General features: G+C 40.6%; 1 protein-coding gene across 3 annotated transcripts; it reads left to right on the top strand.

Annotated features, from left to right (window-relative positions):
* The first annotated feature begins 25 nt into the window (after nt 1-25).
* On the top strand, nt 26-16,510 carry mlxip (MLX interacting protein). 3 transcript variants are annotated; one of them, XM_030418196.1, is made up of 17 exons: nt 26-643; nt 4,173-4,279; nt 5,029-5,114; nt 5,299-5,388; nt 5,532-5,573; nt 5,943-6,183; nt 7,101-7,190; nt 7,376-7,470; nt 9,284-9,878; nt 10,378-10,484; nt 10,610-10,721; nt 10,810-10,925; nt 11,089-11,196; nt 11,306-11,433; nt 11,551-11,671; nt 12,466-12,595; nt 14,179-16,510. In XM_030418196.1, the coding sequence occupies exons 1-17, from the start codon at nt 321-323 to the stop codon at nt 14,283-14,285; spliced, it is 2,598 nt and encodes an 865-aa protein (XP_030274056.1). In that variant the 5' UTR covers nt 26-320; the 3' UTR covers nt 14,286-16,510. The 3 variants fall into 3 exon arrangements, with proteins under 3 accessions (XP_030274056.1, XP_030274057.1, XP_030274058.1); XM_030418197.1 differs by having other exon boundaries at nt 10,435-10,484; XM_030418198.1 differs by having other exon boundaries at nt 6,012-6,183.
* The last annotated feature ends 3,317 nt before the right edge of the window (nt 16,511-19,827 follow it).

Here is a 19,827-nt window from a genome sequence, read left to right on the forward strand (position 1 = left end):
AATCAGAATCGCTCCAGCACAGGAACTTCCTGCTCGAGACAGAAAGGAGCCTACGAGCTGTTTTTTGTCAGCTGGTCGCTGCGACTTTACGTCAACTATCTCACAAGACAACAACAAGTTCACTTGGACCGTTAATTACCAACGACAGGCTCAAAACATGAGTGAACCGAGGAACTTGGACTGGAAGGCGCCAAGTTGACAAACTTTAACCAACAACCTCAACCGTGTTTTCCATCGCTGCTGGCAAGCTTCATGAAAGGGGAGTTTTATTGTCTTAGCTTGTTGGCTAACGTTAGCTATTTGTGTGGTGTGGCACCGACATGACGACTGCAAAGATGTCTTTAAGGCAGAAATACCGTCGTCCGCAGGCGAGCATAAAGCAGGAGCAGGAGGACGACTCGGACGCGGAGGAGACTCAGCTGGGTCTGAGGAGATCGGACGGGATGGAGTCTCAGATCATCCACAGTGGACACTTCATGGTGTCCTCGCCCCACATCGAGCACCCCCCGAAGAAAGGCTACGACTTCGACACTGTCAACAAGCAAACCTGTCAGACGTATCACTTTGGCAAGGCGAGCATGTCGCATCTCTCCATAGACGCTTCACTGACCAAACTATTTGAGTGCATGACTCTCGCCTACAGGTGAGTTATAACACACCTGCCCATCCTGTGTTCGCACAGGAGCGTGAATGTCCACTGAAGCCCCTCACACAGTCCACGTTTGCTCTCCTCAGTCCTTTCATTGGTGTCAAACTGAAGTCACGAGTCTTATATTTTATGCAACTTCCTGCTTGTGCCATGTTGAACAAAGACGTCTCTTTACCTCAGTAGGTTTACATTCAAAATTACATCTCTGCAGATATATCATCAGCAGTCTGCAGAAATAATACACCCCTGTGTGCCATATATATTATAACATTATCACATTGTTATTATTAATATATTTTTTTTGGACTGAAGATGTTATTTGAGTGACACCATCTGGAAATTTTACGGAAATCATTTGGATTTAACCATAAGTAATGCTTTGTGTTTTATACGCGCATCACATGTTTTGGTCAAACTTGTTAGTTGATTGGTCCAAAATTCAGGTTACCTCCTTCTCCGATTTTACACCTACTCAGTGATGATGCTCTTCAGCAGTGAGGCTCCCACCCTCATCAGGTTTGGGCCCCGAATGATAATCAGAGGGAATACGACAGCGCCACTTGGAGCTGAGGACAAATGCGTAAATCCAGAAATAAGTAATTTCCCATGTTACTAGATTCAGCTGAATTCGGGGAGTTTTTAATTGTGCAACATGCAATGTTGACATGGCTTTAAAAAAACACTTTCGTTTATCACATGTGGGACTCTTGGAGTCTCAGGTACATGCCCGGTTCTCTTCCAGCCCTGAAGGTTTCACCTGCGTCAGTCATCACTTTTAAATACAGGAGCCCGCCTGGCTCGATGCCCTAAAATCTGAGCGATTACGAAAGCGCTCCCAGCACCGCTCTGCCAAACTGTGGCTCTGAAATATAGTTGGTTAGAAGTATAAAGTTGCACGAAATGTAGTGAGCAAGCAAGTCAGATTTGTACTTCAGCACCACACTTGAGTTCATTTACCGTCACTGGTTTAGACTCTGTTGAGACATGAGTTTTGAGGATGGGAGCTGATGAGATCCAATCCCACTCTGATTGCTCTTGAATGGAAAGTCTTTGTTTTAACTCGGGGAGGAACGGTTAAACGGGCGACCAGCAACAAACTGTAATACTGAAGCCAACATTAAGGAGTGCTTCGCTGCGTCTTGTCTGAGTTGCCATCGGCTATGCAAGACTTAAATCGTATTAGACAGAACTGTCACCATTGTTTATTCAAAGACGGAACATATTTCTTTGTGAAGATGGTGCGGAAAGGGAATGCTTGGAGACTTAGGTCTAGACTTGTTCAGTTATTTTTAAATAAAGTAGTCATAATGGCTTATGGATTACATGATGTTCTTGCTGAGCGGCTGTGAGTCAGATGGTAGAGCTGCTGGTTTGATTCTGGCCTTATTTTTCTGACAGTGAGCGCCAAATTGCTATAATGTGTTTGCATAAAGGGGGAACATTGATCAAAACCATCTGCTAGTCTTAATGTACGAGACTTAATGTTCAAAGTGTTCCAGTGAAGTGTGAAGTATTTGTTTACGATGCTGGATGTGAGCCGGCCACGCCTGTGGTTGAAAGTGATGGGTGAGAACAGACAGAGCCTGTTGAATGGCATATCTGTCACAACTGCTTTTTTGTTTTGAGTCCAAGTTCTTCTTCAGAGAACGAGAGCAGTCCATCATTACACATCCCGAAACCTGGCTGTATGATTATTAAGCTAAATATTCTGCAGTTGACATATTCAGAGGTGAGTTCATTTGTAAAAATCCTGGACTCATGTTTACGTTTCTGTAGTGTCACTGTAGCGCTGGTGCAGAGCCAGCTGCTCAGAGGATTCCCTCTCAGTTTGCAAATGCCACCGACAAGGAATCATCGGGGAGACTATTTATAGGTCAGGAAAGCACCACTCCAAGTGACTGTTCTGCTGTTGTCATTCATCTGAAAGGGAGAAGTGATGAGTATTTATACACATGAGAGGGCCTTTACCTAAAACAAGAGTGATAGTGGATCTCTGTAATACTTCTCCTTCTTCTTTCTTCTTTGCACCGAGCTTGGACCAGCCTATTTACTGAACCAACCTTTTCTACTCCTAAGGACTTCTACGGGAAAGCAAGCGCACAAATAACAGGAGGAAAAAATGGAAAAGTGTGGACAGGAAGGAAGGAAAGAGAGACATTTTTGTGGTTCACCCTACTGGTTTTTTACAATTCAGCATTTTTGAATCAAAGCAGAGACGGATGTTTTTCTTCGTAACACTATCTGAAGTGTGTAAAAGTAATATGATACCTATTATGAACATGAAGGAATCTGTGTGAACTGTTGACATAAATGACCCCTAATAACACTTATTATGTCTTATTATGGCAGTGTCTTGCCGGTCTAATGCACACTCCTTCAAATAAAGTGGCATCTTTATGTTATCTTTATCATTACCATCTACTTCTCTTGTGCCATTTGAACAAGTTGGTGCATGTACGTACCAATAGAGAGACGTAGCTGTGTCAGCTGAACAAATTACCTTACGTGGCTCTGCCTCGGGTGACATATTTTAAATAATGCAACGTGAGGTAAAGCAGGCAGCATGGCGGATGAGGAACTTGTACAACCTTTAATTAAATATTGTGTTGTAACGTCGGAACTACAGTAAATTCATAGGTCGCCATCGTGATATCAGCCGGTTTGCCCAACCCCCAAAGCTGTAATTATCAATTTCACATTATGTAGTTATAGCAGTGTACACACTCATTAATCCCTCTGATGTCACCGGGTTTTACATTTTGTTGTGTTGTGCACGCGTGTTGTTTCCTCTTGGTTTGTTTGGCTCCCCGTCTCCATATCATGGTTGTAATCGTCACTCTAACTTGAGCTTGACCTTGGCAGGTTCCTGCTTGTTTATTTGGCTTGCTTTATTTCTTTACAGTGCCAGTGTTGGTCAGGTTGACCTTTACCTTCTGTCTTTTTAAATATTTATCCACTTGGATTCTCCAGGTTGAGCTTTGACAGCAGACAGTTTGCCCTTTCTGTCATTTTTAAAATAAACACATTGTTCCAGAGCCTGCGTTGGCATTAGAAGTCAGATTCAGGCCAGTCCCTTAGTGAAACAGTCAGTCATCAGACATGTAGCAGCTGTCGCCAGAGGGTGTATTCTTACCTTAAACTTACCGAGTGATGGACGCTAGCTTAGCGTTACAGCGAGCAAGCATCACTCTCAGGTATGAAGGCTTTGGGTCAACGACTGTATTAGTGTCAAATCAGGTACGTGAGGTGACATTTTAAAAGCTTCTAACAGAGACAACATGTCCTTCCTTCTGGTGTGAAGTTATAACGGTTAATAGATTCACGATAAGACAAACTCAAACAAATCAAGCTTAAGGTGTTGTGTTATTGTGGGGTAGAGGAAAGAGCTGGCACTTTGTGGAATTCAGTTTTGATCCTGTACTGCTGACAACACAAAGAACTATGATCTCTTTCTTCTTAAGTTAAGCCGCCATATTTGTTCCATAGACTGATTACTTGACTGTTAATTTGATTGTCTTTTCAGTGGCAAGTTGGTATCCCCCAAATGGAAGAACTTCAAAGGTCTAAAGCTGCTTTGGAGAGACAAGATCCGCCTCAACAACGCCATATGGAGAGCCTGGTATATGCAGTGTAAGAGTCCCGCACCATCCCTTTCATTTCGTATCGACAGAATGTAGACCGTATTGTTGAGTGTTTGAGTTTAAAGTGACTTAAACACTTCTTACATCACGCTGCAGCACGCACAAAGACATTTTGTTATCGTCAAGATAAACATTGGCACAGTCTTTGCAGCATCCTGCGGTAGTAACAGTTTGTTTACATGCCACGAGCAGTCGAGTGACAGTGACGAACAGCAACTCTCATGTTTCAAAAATAAACACGAAGTAGGTCAAGTATTTCCTGAACCGTGAGCTGAGCGATGACCTTCCACCTGAAGCTGCTCATGTTGGCATGACCTTGTGAAGTTGTAGTCTGCAAACATGATGTAACGACATATGATTTCTCATAGTAGGAAAGTATTTGGAGTTGTCAGTGGAAAACTACTGGTGAATTTTTATAGTATAGAGTTGTAATTATGTAATAATCGACATTAGTTAAAGTTGTGCAATGATCATTTGTGACACTTGCAGGGTGTTTTGTGCAACTATTTTTTTGCTAATGACACAAAATAAGCAATAAATCGATTAAGCCTGTATGGTGAGGATGTTCTTGTGCTTACCAAGGGCAGCAGATGTCACTTTTGATATTTTCATACCGTTAAGTAATAAGTGCTGTAAGATGCCAATATATGTTTACTGTAAATAGGATTCATCGGTGGGTAAAAAGGGACTGTCTATGACGGCTGAGGGTGACCTTGAGGTTGTTTTTTCTACCCCCAGATGTGGAGAGAAGAGATAATCCCGTTTGTCATTTTGTGACTCCTCTGGATGGAAGTATGGACTTGGACATTCATCGTCCTGCTGATGTAAGACGCAAAAATGTGATCATCATGTGGTGTAACAAATAGCACATAATGTGCAGAAATCCTCCCATGAATCATTTTATGTTCAGTCTCTTAACCACATCAGTTAGTTTTATGTTTCCCGTCTTACTTCCTCTTTGTTCTGGTGGACTTTGTCTTATTTTCCATCTCCGTCCTTCCTCTGCAGGGTGCTGCCACAGAGGGGAAATGCTGGAAAAGAAGAATTGAAATTGTCATTAGAGAATACCACAAGTGGAGAACATATTTTAAGAAAAGGGTATTGTCATTTTTTTTATTGAAATATTGAGTATTTACAGGGTGGATACTGGGCATTTTGTTGATGTATCCTGTTGGTTTGACTTGATAGAAACCATTGATATTTGTTTAATGTGGCACTCACAACCTTTTTTTTTTTTATAGTTACAGAAGCACAAAGATGAGGACCTCTCAAGCTTGCTAAAGGTATGCAGAATTTGCATCATGCTCAACTCACCAAAGTGCCGATATAATCCAAACGAACATCACTATCAGCATCTGTTCAAACACTTGTTGACACCGATGAAATTAATCCATTAATCCACCAAGTCACGCTCACACTATTCATATACTTTTTACTTTGCATCTTTGACGATGCAAAGTGCTTTTGACTGCTTGCACCTAATGTAGCTTCTAATTGCACAATATATATATACACACTGTAAGTAAGTTGAATTCTTTTTTTACAATTAGTGCATGAACTGTGGAAGGAGATCATCTCATGTTGGCTGTACTCAACGCTGCATGCTTGTGTGTCATTAACTAGCTTGGTGGTTGCATTTTGAATATTCAAAGGGCCCAGAGGAGCAGTTCTCGCTGTTTGGGGAAGTCTCTCCAGACATGCTCCGTGTCTCCTTTTATCAGGATGAAGAGACAGCAGCGCGCCGTATGCCTCGTAAGCATAACGAAGCACCTGCCCCCATGGAGATGGACCCCCTCTTTGACATGGACGTCCTGATGTCTGAGTTTTCAGACACGTTGTTCTCTACGTTGGCCTCGCACCAGCCCATAGCCTGGCCCAATCCGAGGGAGATTGGTGAGAAAATCATTAGTTGTCTTATTTTAATAAATCAGTAGAGATGTCATAATTGTATTGGTAGCATCTTTAGTACCTTTGATTTAAAGGACTTGTGTGCAGGATGTACTGTAATGGCATCTAGCGTAAACACACCAAATCTCAGCCGCCATTAAGAATGCTAAAATTGTGAAAGGCCCAGTCTTTGGCTCCTCCGATCCGCTCCCCCAGTAGATATAAAAGTGTCATTATAAGGTAACAAAAACACAACAATTCCCCTCTTCAGGTTGGGGCTGAGTTATATGACTTTGAACTAATATAACAATATTTTTAGGCTACATCACGAAACAGAATTTATATTTCTACATTATAAAATCTCCTCAAAAGCTCTACATGAATACAAGAGATGTGTGAGAGATGACTATTGGTACTTTAACTAAATATTAACACACTGTGATTTTTAATAAATGATTATAAGTAATGTGGATGTAATGACTAAATGGATAAAGGCAACTTAAAACAAGTAGAACAGCCTCGTAGGTTTTATACATTTTACCATAATGCAGCCTTTAAAAGCAAAAGACGACGCTCATGATGCCATATGTTTGGTAATAACGATATCCAAGTCTCATATCGTGATAGTGATATACTATCAATATATTGTCCAGCCCTTTTTCAGATGATTATACGCTAACAAGACAAATGTATGAATCCATATTCCATTTGTGCTGATAAACCCCCTATAATTTTTACACACTGGACCTTTATACTAAAACGTTTAGCCACTCCAACTCCAAACTCTAACTGTTGTCCTTTGTTCATTGTTTTCACTACATTTGAGATGGTTAACAAACTTCTCTAAATTATGTACCATCTTAACATGAGCTCTGCGTGTGGCTGGATTGGCCTCCTGACCTCTGCTTCTTTGTCTTCCACAGCTCACGCAGGCAATGCAGACATGATCCAACCAGGACTCATCCCCTTACAACCCAACCTTGACTTCATGGACTCCTTTGATCCACTACAAGGTAGCCGTGGGGGGGGGCACCGCCCATATCTGCAGTAGTATTGCACATACACACTAATTTTGTACACTTTACAGTAATCATGCGCACATGTTCTTGTAACTCTGCTGTAGCAGTTTGCTTAGCCTAACACAAAAAAGTAGTGTGGTTTTACTAACATCAAGCTAACATAGAGACTCTTGTTCCAGACTTATTTCACAGCCTCCGTCAGTCCACCTTCCCCTCTGTTTCCCCCACTGCATCATCTGTCACCCCTCTACCCAGCAGCAGCTCTCAGTCACAGGTAAACACCAACCCCAGGCACAGTCCCTAACACACACCATCATGATGAGAGTTTGTGCGAGGATTGTTACTCTACCTAGACTAAAGTCGTATGGTCTTTTTAGTCGACTTGCAAAGTTTTCCACCACATCTTCTACCATATTTCTGTCTTACTGTAGTTACACACAAAAAAAATCTATGTAACATAATAATATTACTAAACTTTATGTACGTAGCACTTTTCATACATGACTCGCTGCTCAAACTGCTTAACATTAGATTTAAATCCTTTTGAGAATCACTTGAAATATGGCTGAATATTTTGCTTCTCTTTCATGCTGTCATCCTCCTTGATGCTCAGTCAGAGGTCATTTATTTAGCCATATTATTGTGAAAGTACATTTCATATTTTCCTATTTTATATTGGTTCTATAAATGTGGCGTTCCCAAAGGTTCTTGTCTGATATTAAGTAACAAAAGGATAATGGTAACTGTTTCTGAGAGCAACACCAAAGACACATTTCTGCAGCATGTCAGTGTAGTTAAGGCCATGTTCATGTACAGTTTTTAAAGTTAAAGGATCTTAAAACTATTATTCAGTGTGCTAGGAGGGAGTGGAGTGACTTAAAAAAATGAGTGAGGCCACTTTTATCTGCTCCAATCTTAACAGCATCTTTTTTTCCTATAGATTTGTGATTTGAAACCTTTTGAATATCGATACAATATAGGTAAATATATATACATTTTGTATCTGCCTGAGCAGGGTGAATAGAAAGACGGATAAAAATGTAGCTTATTTGACAAAGATGTGTCCACAATTCTCCAGTCTCTACCCTCCTCTTTTGTTAAAGAGTCAGATTTGGGAAGTTCAAATTTGTTGCAGTCAACGTTGAGTAGCAAGAAAGTCTATCAAGGTTTTTTTCATGTGTTGAAATCCTTGAAAAAAGCATGATTTTTGATATGATCTGTTGTTTCATCCACACAGTTACACATGCAATCAATGTATGTTTCATCATGTGTACTTTTGGTATTTGTAATGAAACATCTATCTTCTTATTTATTTATTGTCTCCTGGCAATAAAAAAAAATGCAATATGTAAATAACCATCATCAATATATCATATAATGTAAGCTAATATGAACAGCTGGTAGAATAAACAAAGTGACAATATATGATTGAACAATTCTGTATCGCTATATTTTGCAATTTAATTTAAGGTGACAATTTAGATGTGATGATAAAGGCTTTGAGAGTCTTGGAAATGTTGATTTAGGTACCTTGAAAGTGCCTGAATTTTACTGTTAAAAGATGTACAAACCCTGTCAATTACTCATTGATATATGAGGGAATAATTCATCCACTTCTGACGTTTTCATTGCTGACAAATAGATAAACCGTGTTAAAGATTTATAACGGGTTGTAAAACCGCCTTTTTTACTGTCGTCATCTCGACCAGAACGAAATAGAATATTTTCAGCTAAATCCCAATCAGCGCTTTTGGCCAAGTATTTGTACACAAATAAGGAATCAGACTTTATCTGGTTTACATTTAAGAACAGACAGACAGCGAGGAACAAGGACAGCAAAACATTAACAAATAGTCAGTACACACGTCAGCTGTTCTATATGTTGTAAACAAAGAAGGAATAATAGTGGTGCAAATAAATACTGGATAAATATGTGTACACGCAGAGGATGGATTATGTTTATTATACACATGTACATATGTCTAGGATGTTATATGTAATATAAACTGTGTCTCCTCTTCGTCATGTTGCACTAGAAGAACGGACTAAGTGTTTTTGTTCCCTTTTCCTTTGTTATCCCTTGCCAGGCCCAGTTAATGTCTTCCATGCAGCTCACAACCAACCACATCTCCCCTCCTGGCCCCCTGCCCATCCCCTCTCCCATGGCCAATCAAACCAGTGGAACTGGTGGTGGTGGTGGTGGCGATTCTGCGTATGTACAAAACTACATGCCTCTGTTTCCTGGGCCGGTGGCGCCCGCTGATCAAGCAGTAGTTTCCTCAGTTTCTCAGTCATTATCCCATGATCCTCTGGCACAGTGCCTCTCAGGTCAGGACATGGCCTCAGCAGCACCCATGGTTCCCTCACCCTTGGACAACACCTCCGCGCTGGGTGAAACCGTAGCGCCCACTGTGATTACACACACGGCCTCCTCTACTGTCACCCCCAACGACTCAGCCACCACCTACAGCCATAGCTCCGATTATAGCTCCATATCCACACAACCTCCACCTCCTTCAACTCAACTCCAACCCTTGGCTTCGTTGCCTGCCACTTCTGTGCAGCACCCTCAGACTTTTGCCCTGCCTCGCCCCTTTCAGTCCTCCTGTGCCAACAAAAACCGCCCTGTGCAAAGGATTGCTCTCGCTAGCACCCTCCCCTCTTCCCACCTCATCCTCACAGGTCTGTTCTCAAGATCAATATATTTATTTTGCATTTGTGCATTCAGTGTTGTTGATCTGGCAGTGGAGCTGTTTCATTTAATTACCACAAGATAGCGCTCAAGCTGTTCATTTAGCCGTATTGATTAATAACAATGGTGATGTGAAGTTCACAGTATACATATATGAGTCACTGTAGCTTGTACTGCTGGAAACTGCTTTGGTGAGAAAACATCTGGAATTATTAATATTTGGATACATTGAGGGAATAATCTCTCTATAATTGTATTTTGAGTAAGATAATAGAGCACTTTGTCTTTCAAGGTATGAAATTAATCATATTTGGAGCTGAAATCTATTAAAAATCATGAAAACCTGTTAATTTACATCAACCACAGACTTTATTATCTTATTTTATGCATGAATGGGAAAAGCCACAGAGGATGAGGACCTGTGTAACAAATTCATGGATACTCGCATATAAATGCACATACTCACTATGTCAGTGTTCATCTTCTCAGCCCCTTTCCCAGGTCATACTAATGCTGTGATTGTTACACCAACACCTTTGAAAGCAGATGTGGTCCCTAATGCTGGAGTGGTCATCGCTCCTTCTCATCTGGGAGGGGTATGTTTACAGCTCCGTCACTTGTTCTTACACCACAGTATGATGAAAAGTTTAGATGGATTGTGTTTCATCGTTGAGGTAACCTGCCTTTTAATTTCTATTTTTTCTCCTTTCATGTGTCTCAGGCGTCTGGATTTCATGTTGTGTCTAATACACACAAGTCTCACCAGCCGATTGCCCCCAAAGAAAAGTCTTATTCTTCCAGCCGCAAAAATCAGAAAGTCTCTTCTGGTGCCAGTGAGAACATTTTTTTCCCAGAAAAGCACATCATAACTAAAAGCCCACCAATTATTACAAGTTTGTTTGCTTGTTTGTTTTTTTCCAGTTCACAGTCAGCCAGGATCAGGCCAAGGCTCACCATGTGGCTTAGATCAAGTCCCAAGTCCCCAGTCACTGATCAGCAGCGGCAGTGCACTTTCGGTCAAGAACGAACAAAATCAGGTTTGTGTTTTTGTGTTTGTGTGTCTTTAATGTTTTTCAGACTGAATATAATGCCCTAACAATTGTTAACTCTGTTCGTAGCAACAATAACATTTTGCCTTTTGCTCTGAAACTGAAACTCAGTAATCCTCTGTGTAATGTTTCCACTGCTGTTGTCTTTCAGTGCCGGAGGACAGTACACATATCTGCTGAGCAAAAGAGAAGATCAAACATAAAGAATGGCTTTAAAACACTCTGTGACCTGGTTCCCACTCTGAAGTCACAATTAAATGTAAGTCTGCCTATCTGTGGGTCTATATTTTATCATGTTTGTGCCCAGTATTTAAGTTTTGTTCTAAATATTTAATTTGTTTTCTCCCCTCCTGTCATACTTCATTTAGACCAGTAACGCAGTCACATTGCAGAAGACAGTGGAGCACATTGGGAAACTCCAGCAGGAGAGGCAGCAGATGCAAGAAGAGGTCAGGAGGCTACGAGAGGAGATAGAGGAGCTCAATGCCTCCATTAAGTATGTTTAAACACCAAATATATCACACCTCTCTTGAAGTATTAAATAAAAGTTGCACAGGCACATTGAACATTAACTCTCAACCGTTTCCTTCTTCCCGTCACTTCCGAACGACAGCACGTGTCAGGAACAGCTGCCTGTCACAGGGGTGCCCATCAGGCGACATCGCTTCGACCACATGCAGGAGTTCAACGAATACGTGAAGAACCGCACTCTTCAGAACTGGAAGTTCTGGATTGTATCCTTTTGATGAAAGCGCCTATACTGGCTGTTTGCTGCTTAGTCATAACACAAAGTACGGTGTCAGCATTATACTTTTGATATGAAACTCTGTTGTGACTGAGAGGCACCTCCTTCAGATCAGACAGATGAATAACAGAATGGTCATATCCTGTTCCAGTCACGGCAAAGGGAGGATTAATAGAAATTCAAGATTCATACATCTGAAACCTTTTTTGAATGCTTGAGTTTAAAGGGTAACTCCACCAAGTTTATACATGAAAGTGTATCAACAGGTGTTGGGAAAACTACCTCATATGTGGAAAAAAAAAGTGTTATAAAGCATTTTTCTGCTGCATGGAATCTGAAAGGTGTCCTCCAGTGATGTCACTCAGTGGCAAAGTTGCATTGTGGGTAATGTAGGCACCAGAATGTGTTGAATATAGAAGATGAGATCTGTGGTTATGCTGTAGTGATGTAGTTTGATCATTTGTTTTAAAATGTCTCTAAATTCTCCAGCAGTGTCATCGGAGTGCAATGCTAGACCAGTGGAAAGCTTTTCAAACCTCGTTCCCACATTAATCTGTGAAATTCAGTGACATCACCGGAGGCAATTTATCAGATTACATGCTTCCTGTGGTGCTGCAAGAACACTGTAATGTGTGAAACTGGTGGAGTTACTCTTCAAGCACAACGTGGTGAAACAGAAGCAACAGACGTGCGCATTAGTCTGGAGCTTAAACAGTCCATCAGGCAGAAAAACACCTGTTCCGCTCTGTCGTGAACTTGATCCTTGACCATCGTCCATTCTAGTTCAGCATCATCATCAAGCCTCTCTTTGAGTCATTCAATGGGATGGTGTCAACTACAAGCAAAACGGAGTTGTATCAGACCACTTTGCAGTGGCTCGATCGTTACTGCTCCCTGCCAGTGCTCAGACCCAGTAAGTAAAAAGACACCAACTGATCGTCCTCATCGGGGTGCACATAGTCTATAAAGCTGCGACAGAAAGGATCAGGCCTTGTGGAGCATTTGCAGCACAGAGACGGCTTCCTTTCAGCTGCACGCCACTGTATGTTATTTACGTGCTCAAGATTTTATACTTCCTATCTGTCGCCATCTCTGTTGGTTTCTTTCTGCCTTTTCCTCTGTTACCAATCAGCCATGACCTTACAGGAAACAGTGCATCTCATTAAGTGATTAAGTGATCACACTTCCCAGTAGTATTTCTTTGTCTGCCCACTCGATGAAAATACTATGCTTTTGTTGCGGACTCAGTCTGACTTGAGCAACTAGTCGCTCCGACAGTGTATGGTGACGTCAAAAGATTTCTATCTTTCAGCTTTTTTTTATTCCATGAGTAGGTTTTATTCCATGTCTAAAGTTGTCCCCTCATTTTTATATTATCTGTCAGTGTATCCTAATGACAAATCAGTAGTTGCAAGACAATTTAAAATTCTCCTGAGTCACTGACTTCATGACACACAGGGTTTTTTTTTTTTTTAATGAACGTCTGATGCAGCTGTCATGAAAAAGTCCTGGTATATGACAAATTTGCCAACAACTTCCTGGAAAACGCTTTAGTTTTGCTGAGCGTCGACACTTTCCCCACCAAAGTTTTTTTTTTTTTTTTTTACATTAGACCCCGAGCCTTGCCTCCGGCCCAGTTATTACAAAAACAGCCCCAGTAGTTGGAATGCTGTGTAAAACAAATAAAAACAAATCATTTGCAAAGAATTGTGTTCACTTTTTTACAAAATGTTCCTGAAACCATTTCGTAATATCCATGACTTTGACAGAATGGTGAGCCTCGCCCCGCCCTTGCTTGTGGAAAAACTAGTCTAAGTTACTGAATGTAGACTGTTGGTATAAAGCCCGTCATTCCCCTCTTCCTTCTGCTACCTGCTGACTCTTTTGTCTCCGCCGAGGAGGGTAATTTTTTACCCTTGTCAGCTCGTTTGTTGGTTTGTTGCTGGGTTGCACAAAAACTTGTGAACATATTCCTACACAGCTTGGATGGAGGGTGTGTCTCATCGAGGAGTGTTTTCCTCAATTGCAAATCTGGGCGTTTTTGAACAGTTGGATCTTAATGTAAATAAGAAAATCAGGGGTGTTTACGGTGCCGTTTTTCTATGAATGAGTTTTGATGGGGATCCAAATAAAAGTCAGTGAATTTGTTTTATTTATAATACTGGATCAGGCTTGATTGCATTAAAGAGGGCTGTTGGGACTTGGCAGAGGTTTTTTGCTCTTCTGAGTTTTATTCCAGCTTTTCATTGGGGCTGTAAGTGAGTTGCTGTATTGAGCAGCCAAATCACAATCAACATTATGATAATGATAACTTTATTTTTATAGCAACTTTTAAATAAACTAAGCAACAAAGGGCTTTACAGCATGGGAAATTGTGACTTAGGTACACACATACTATGCAGCACTCTGTAAGGATACATACCAAGACATGTTAGCTTCAAAGTGCTGTTTTAAAGTTCGGTTATAGTAATTAAATTGTGGTTTACTGTTTTACAGTGGTGCTGGGGACCCTTCGCCAGCTGAGCACGACCACGTCCATTCTTAGTGATCCATCCCTGCTGCCTGAAGAAGCCATCAATGCCGTCACACATGCAGATGTGTAGCCTTGATTTCACAGACGAGATGACCTAAAAGCCACCTGAACTCAACAACAATCATCAAAAATGACAGTTACTTATTTAACCATACAGCCGTTAAGCAGAGTCTTCCACAGAATCACAACTTTCTCGGAAAGTACATGAAATGATGGACGACGGTCATGTATTTGTTGTACACTGATTCATGGGGATGGTGCTCAGTCGGAGCCCAACCTTTGAAATTACGTTTATAACAATTGTGCAAAAAAAAAAAAAAGGCTTTTATTGTATTATATTTAAATGACAGAAACTACTACTGCCTTCGCCTGTTTTAGGTGAGGAACTTCTAAATACTTTTATTGGAAGGTGGTACGTGTGGTTTGCTTTCTGAATAACAATATTTAAATTGAAATGACTTTTATAGAGCAAAAACACAGTATTGTGTTAAAAAGGGAAATATTGAGTGATTGTTCATTTATGTTTTCTCTCTCAGATGTATAAAGTGGATGGATATGATGTTTTTTTTCACGAGGAGATGAGATGAATATGGGACTTTTGTCGGACTAGCTGGCTGTATAGTTTGTGTTGTTTTTCTGGAGTCTCTAAAAAACCTCAGAGGAGGACTTCACACCCGAATGTAGGGGGTTGCTTGAAATACATTCAAGTCATCCATTCTTGGGCTGCTCTGTGCTTAATTAGTACAAGAAAGATAAGAGCTTTATCATCTTTTCCCGTCCCTCATTTACTCAGGTGAATGTTAGTTAGCCAGTTATCAATTGTGGTTTCTCGTTGGTTTTCCATCCATGCTGAACATCTGCCTTCATGCTGTGCTCGTTGTGCGTGTTTCCATTCAGTCCAACTGCAAATTTGACCTGAAAGCAGTCATCCTAGATACAGTATGTTACGTACATGCATTTCTACGGGGCAGGTCAAAGCAATATGGAGCAATAATACTTACAGCCCTCATAGGGAGCATAAGTGAACTAGCAGTACAGATCATATATATATATATATATATATACACAACTTTTAAATGTACAGTGTTACACAATCTTAATACAGTCGTTTCTTTGTTGGTCACTCAGGGCTGCATTGCTATGAACAAAGCAAGTCTGATCTCTTGATACATGATATCTGTAAGGGTACAGGTGCATCACATGGTTTGATTTATGATTTGTTAGATTTTTATGGTGTTTTTTTTTCCGCACTTAGTTGCACTAATTTCTAATGTGTCCTACTGATGGATGCAGGAGAAAACAATGGGTCTGCTATGGTAAAAAGACGAAGCACACAGAAACAGACCAAAAGCCTTAAGAGGGTATTTCAACCGTCCGTTCAATTCTTTTTTTTTTTTTTTTTCAGTTTTTGGCAACATATTTGACGGAGCACAACATGTGTGATGTGCATCAGCCTGAAGGTCAGATAAAGATCTCTTAAGGTTGATTAGTCAGATTTATTTTTAGCACTCCTCAGGCAGACATTGAGACTTGTGTTTTTATTTTTCTTTCTGTACAACAACTGAGTTTACTCCGACTTCTACGATCGCAAAACACACCACTGAGTTTGTCGATTGCGCAGCTTTTTTGGCGTTGGCAGTCTGTTATTGTGGATTGCAAACTTTTTTTAAAGAGAGATGTGACTTTTTAACAAGATGGAAATCATTTACCTGCAGAGTTCCACACTTTTACGTGTGTAGTGAAGCCTTTTTACAGCAAAACAAACATGCTTTTATTTTTTTAAACAAGTGTAACATTTTGTTTCATTTAGCACTACTGTCAGAAAATTTTAAATGCAGCTATGGGTGTCATGATTTTTTTCCCCCCTTTTTAATTCTACACTTAAAACACAATTTAACTTATGACAGAGAGCCCCAATGTTCCACTGAAGCTTGTCATTTGTGTGGTGATTTTATTTTATTTTTCATTTTTTCCTCTCATCCTATGATTTCAAAATATTTGTCACACCGGGTTGAATTTCCAACCTTTGTTTTCTTTCCTTGTTTCTGTGAGGGGTTTTTTGTTTTTGTTTTTTGTTTTTTTTTGTACCGGATTGTGTACAATATATCTTTGCAAATAGGATCTGGCCGCACATTTAATATTGTATTTAATTTGTTTTAAGATATTTTCGTATGTTGCAACCGAGTGTTCTTTGTTCTCTTCCAAAGTTCCCAAATGTCTTCATGCAAAAAGTTTTAAGATGCCTTAAATGATTTTTTCGAAATCACAATAAAAGCAACAAAAATGAAAAATCAATGACTCAATCAATGCTTTATTATTTTCAATAAATATCACTTTGTTCTGTATGAATATCAGGATACTTCATCATCAGATACTGATGATAAGTTGTATAACTTTCCAGAATAAGTTCACTTTCTCACTCATGCTGTATACAAATGTTTTCTTACAAAAGCCGTTTTCTTTCAATAATTTAAATCTGTTAAAAATAAATATATCCTATGAGATTCGTACTAGACAGTGAAAACAAAATCAGCTGCTTTGGTGACTCTCTGGTCCAGAAGCTCCAGCAGACATCTGACGTGCACATATTTGTCCAGGTCGTTCCCAGGAGTGGGGAGGGTGCAGTTCTTGTTGACCACCTGGGAGCTCATCAGATCCTCCATGTCTTCACTCAGCTGACTGATATTCTTCAGCTGGAACTGCAGCGCCGGGATCACGCCAGTCATCTTGTCAATGAAGCAGCGGAAGTAGGAGAGGTGGTCAGCAGTGAGTTTCTGCTGCTCTGACCCCACCTGCTCCGTGATCTTCAGGGAGTCGCAGGAGATGTCGCCGGTCACTCCAGCTTCAGTCTGCAAGAGACGCACCCACATCACTTGAGTAATCCCCAGAGATTTGATGTAACTAAGTATGAGACATTACTGAGGAAGTGAGCTAGATCTTTTTTTAATGTAGTTTGAGTATTTCCACTGTGTGTTATTTTATCACTCTACCTCTCAACAGTTTTGAGGGAAATACTTTTTACTCCATTACATGTATCTGTCAGCTGTAGTACATGTCATCGGTTTAATTAACATTATGAAGTGTTACAGATTAATCTCCCCAACTGATTTAATCCTCCTCGATTTAATCACTGATAGGGCCCCATTCAGCAGAACGAGTACTTTTACTTTATATACTTAAAAGTACGATATGTTCTTGAATACTTCTATATTCAAATAACAGAGATTAACCATTTTAGTATTTACACCCTGAATCTCATTTTCTGACTGGTCACTGATGCTCTCTCAGGTAACACACAATCTCTATTTAATTTTAATTTTTTTTAGAAGTGGTAGTGAAGTGGCCTAATTTTATCAAGAATAAAAGCAACATCATTTTCAAAAAGCACTTCATGGCTTAGAAATTAAACACAACTATTCACCCTCACATTAGAATAAAGCACATGAGCTGCTCTGAACGGTAAACGGAATAAATCAAGCACCAAAAAATAATAAACAATAATAATGATAATCTTACAAGGTTGCCCAGAGTGGTTCGTATATCCTCCCTCATCATCTGGATGGTTTCGTTCAAGGCCCAGGTTTGAACGGGTGAGCAGCCAGCTTGTGCAATCAGCACACACAGGAACAGGAGGGCTGAAAGTGTGAAATAATAAAAAAAAAAAAACACAGATTCGTTAGATTTGAATGCACACACACACACACACACACATATACACACACACACACGCATGCACGCTCAGAGGCACGTCTTGCAATCACCACCAGAGTTTCAGCGTTGTGCAACTTCAGCTCTCAGAGGTCTGAAGATGCGGGACTGCCTGGATCGAATTGAGACACATGCGGGACTCTGAACCGCACGCCGAGGTGCTTACCAACGCGGGAATCCATGACGCGAAGAGTTTTTTTTTTTTAGTCAGCAGCAGGCTCTCTGATGTGACACTTTGTCGGATCCGACTTTCGAGGATCACTTTTATTAAGGCTCCTCAGATAAAGATCAGCATCTTAAAAAATTTTCCCCAGCGTTTTAGCTGCTGTCATAGAAAAAAAAATATTGCAAGTTCAGGATTCATTCTTGGGGGGGTTTTCTCAGGAATCTCTGGTTTAGAAAAACCTACACATCCCGTAACATGAGTACAGTCAGCCAAATGTCTGATTACATGATTAAAAATCAATATTATTTCTCGGTGTTCCCCCTTTATGCTCCCTACAGCAGCAGCAGCAGCGCTCCCGAATTAAAGTAAGTCTGCGGAGGCGTGAAAAGCGGAGAGGAGGAGGAGAGGCTCCTGTCCTATCTCTTATCTAATGTTATATTTATTATGTACACTAATATATTTGTCAGATCACACACCTGTGAGTGAAGCAGAGAGGCTAAAGGAGAGCTTACCTGATCTGGTGTTGGCACCACAGCAAGTGTATAAAGAAGTTTTCCTTCAAGGCAAAGTGTTTGTGAGCATATTGGTGTCCTCCCCAGAACATTTCATGTAGTTTAAGAAAAAACACTGTCTCACACCTTATATTCTTTATCTAGGAAGGCCTCAAGAGCCTCTCTGGCACCAGCAGACACAAGTGTTTGTGCTGCTACAACCCCACACTGCTCTCTTTACTTACTCTACCTTTCACTCATACAAATACAAAAAAAATAGGCCTAAATCAGAATCAGAATCAGAAATCCTTTAATGGTCCGCAGACGGGGAAATTTGCTTGTCACAGCAGCGACAGAATATTAAAAAAACAGAAACATATTACAATAACAGAAACAATAGCAAAAATAAGCAATAAAATTAAAAAGGGAAGAAATAGACATATATACATATTTACATGATATGGTGCAAAATTAACAGCAGTTTTTTTTTAAACGTAGATTTTAAATACAGATAATAAATATGGAATAAATATGGGTGTTAAGGAAATTTACCAGATAGTGCAAAAACAGAAGTGACCTTTGTGCAGACATACTGCACAGTGCAGAGTACAGGGTGAGGTCAATAGGCTACTGGGAGCAGTGCTGGTTGTACAGTCTGACAGCAGCAGGAAGGAAGGACCTGCGATACCTCTCCTTCACACACTTAGGGTGTATCAGTCTGTTGCTGAAGGAGCTGCCCAGTGCTGTGAGAGTGACCTGCAGGGGGCAGGACTCCTGCATCAGCAGCGATGACAGCTTGTCCATCATCCTGCTCTCTACCACCACCTGCACTGAGTCAAGAGGGCATCCCAGGGTGGAGCTGGCCTTCTTGATAAGTTTATCAAGTCTCCTCCTGTCTGCTGCTGAGATGCTGCTGCTCCAGCAGACTACTCCATAGAAAATGGCTGATGCCACCACAGAGTCATAGAAGAGGTCAGGAAGTGCCCCCCTGCACTCCAAAGGACCTGAGCTTCCTCAGCAGATACAGTCTGCTCTGACCTTTCTTGTATGTCGCTGCAGTGTGATCAGTCCAGTCCAGTTTATTGTTCAGGCGAACTCCCAGGTACTTGTAAGATGTCACCATGTGTAAAACAAATTAAAAAACATGAAATGATGGGCTTATTTCAGCTTTAAACCACCCAGTGAGAACGTTTCAGCTTTGCAAAAGACTGTTTGAAGGCTAAGACTTGGTTTTAAGGTTAATATTG

This window comes from Sparus aurata, chromosome 5 (genome assembly GCF_900880675.1).
Source record: "Sparus aurata chromosome 5, fSpaAur1.1, whole genome shotgun sequence".
NCBI classification, from domain to species: Eukaryota; Metazoa; Chordata; class Actinopteri; order Spariformes; family Sparidae; genus Sparus; species Sparus aurata.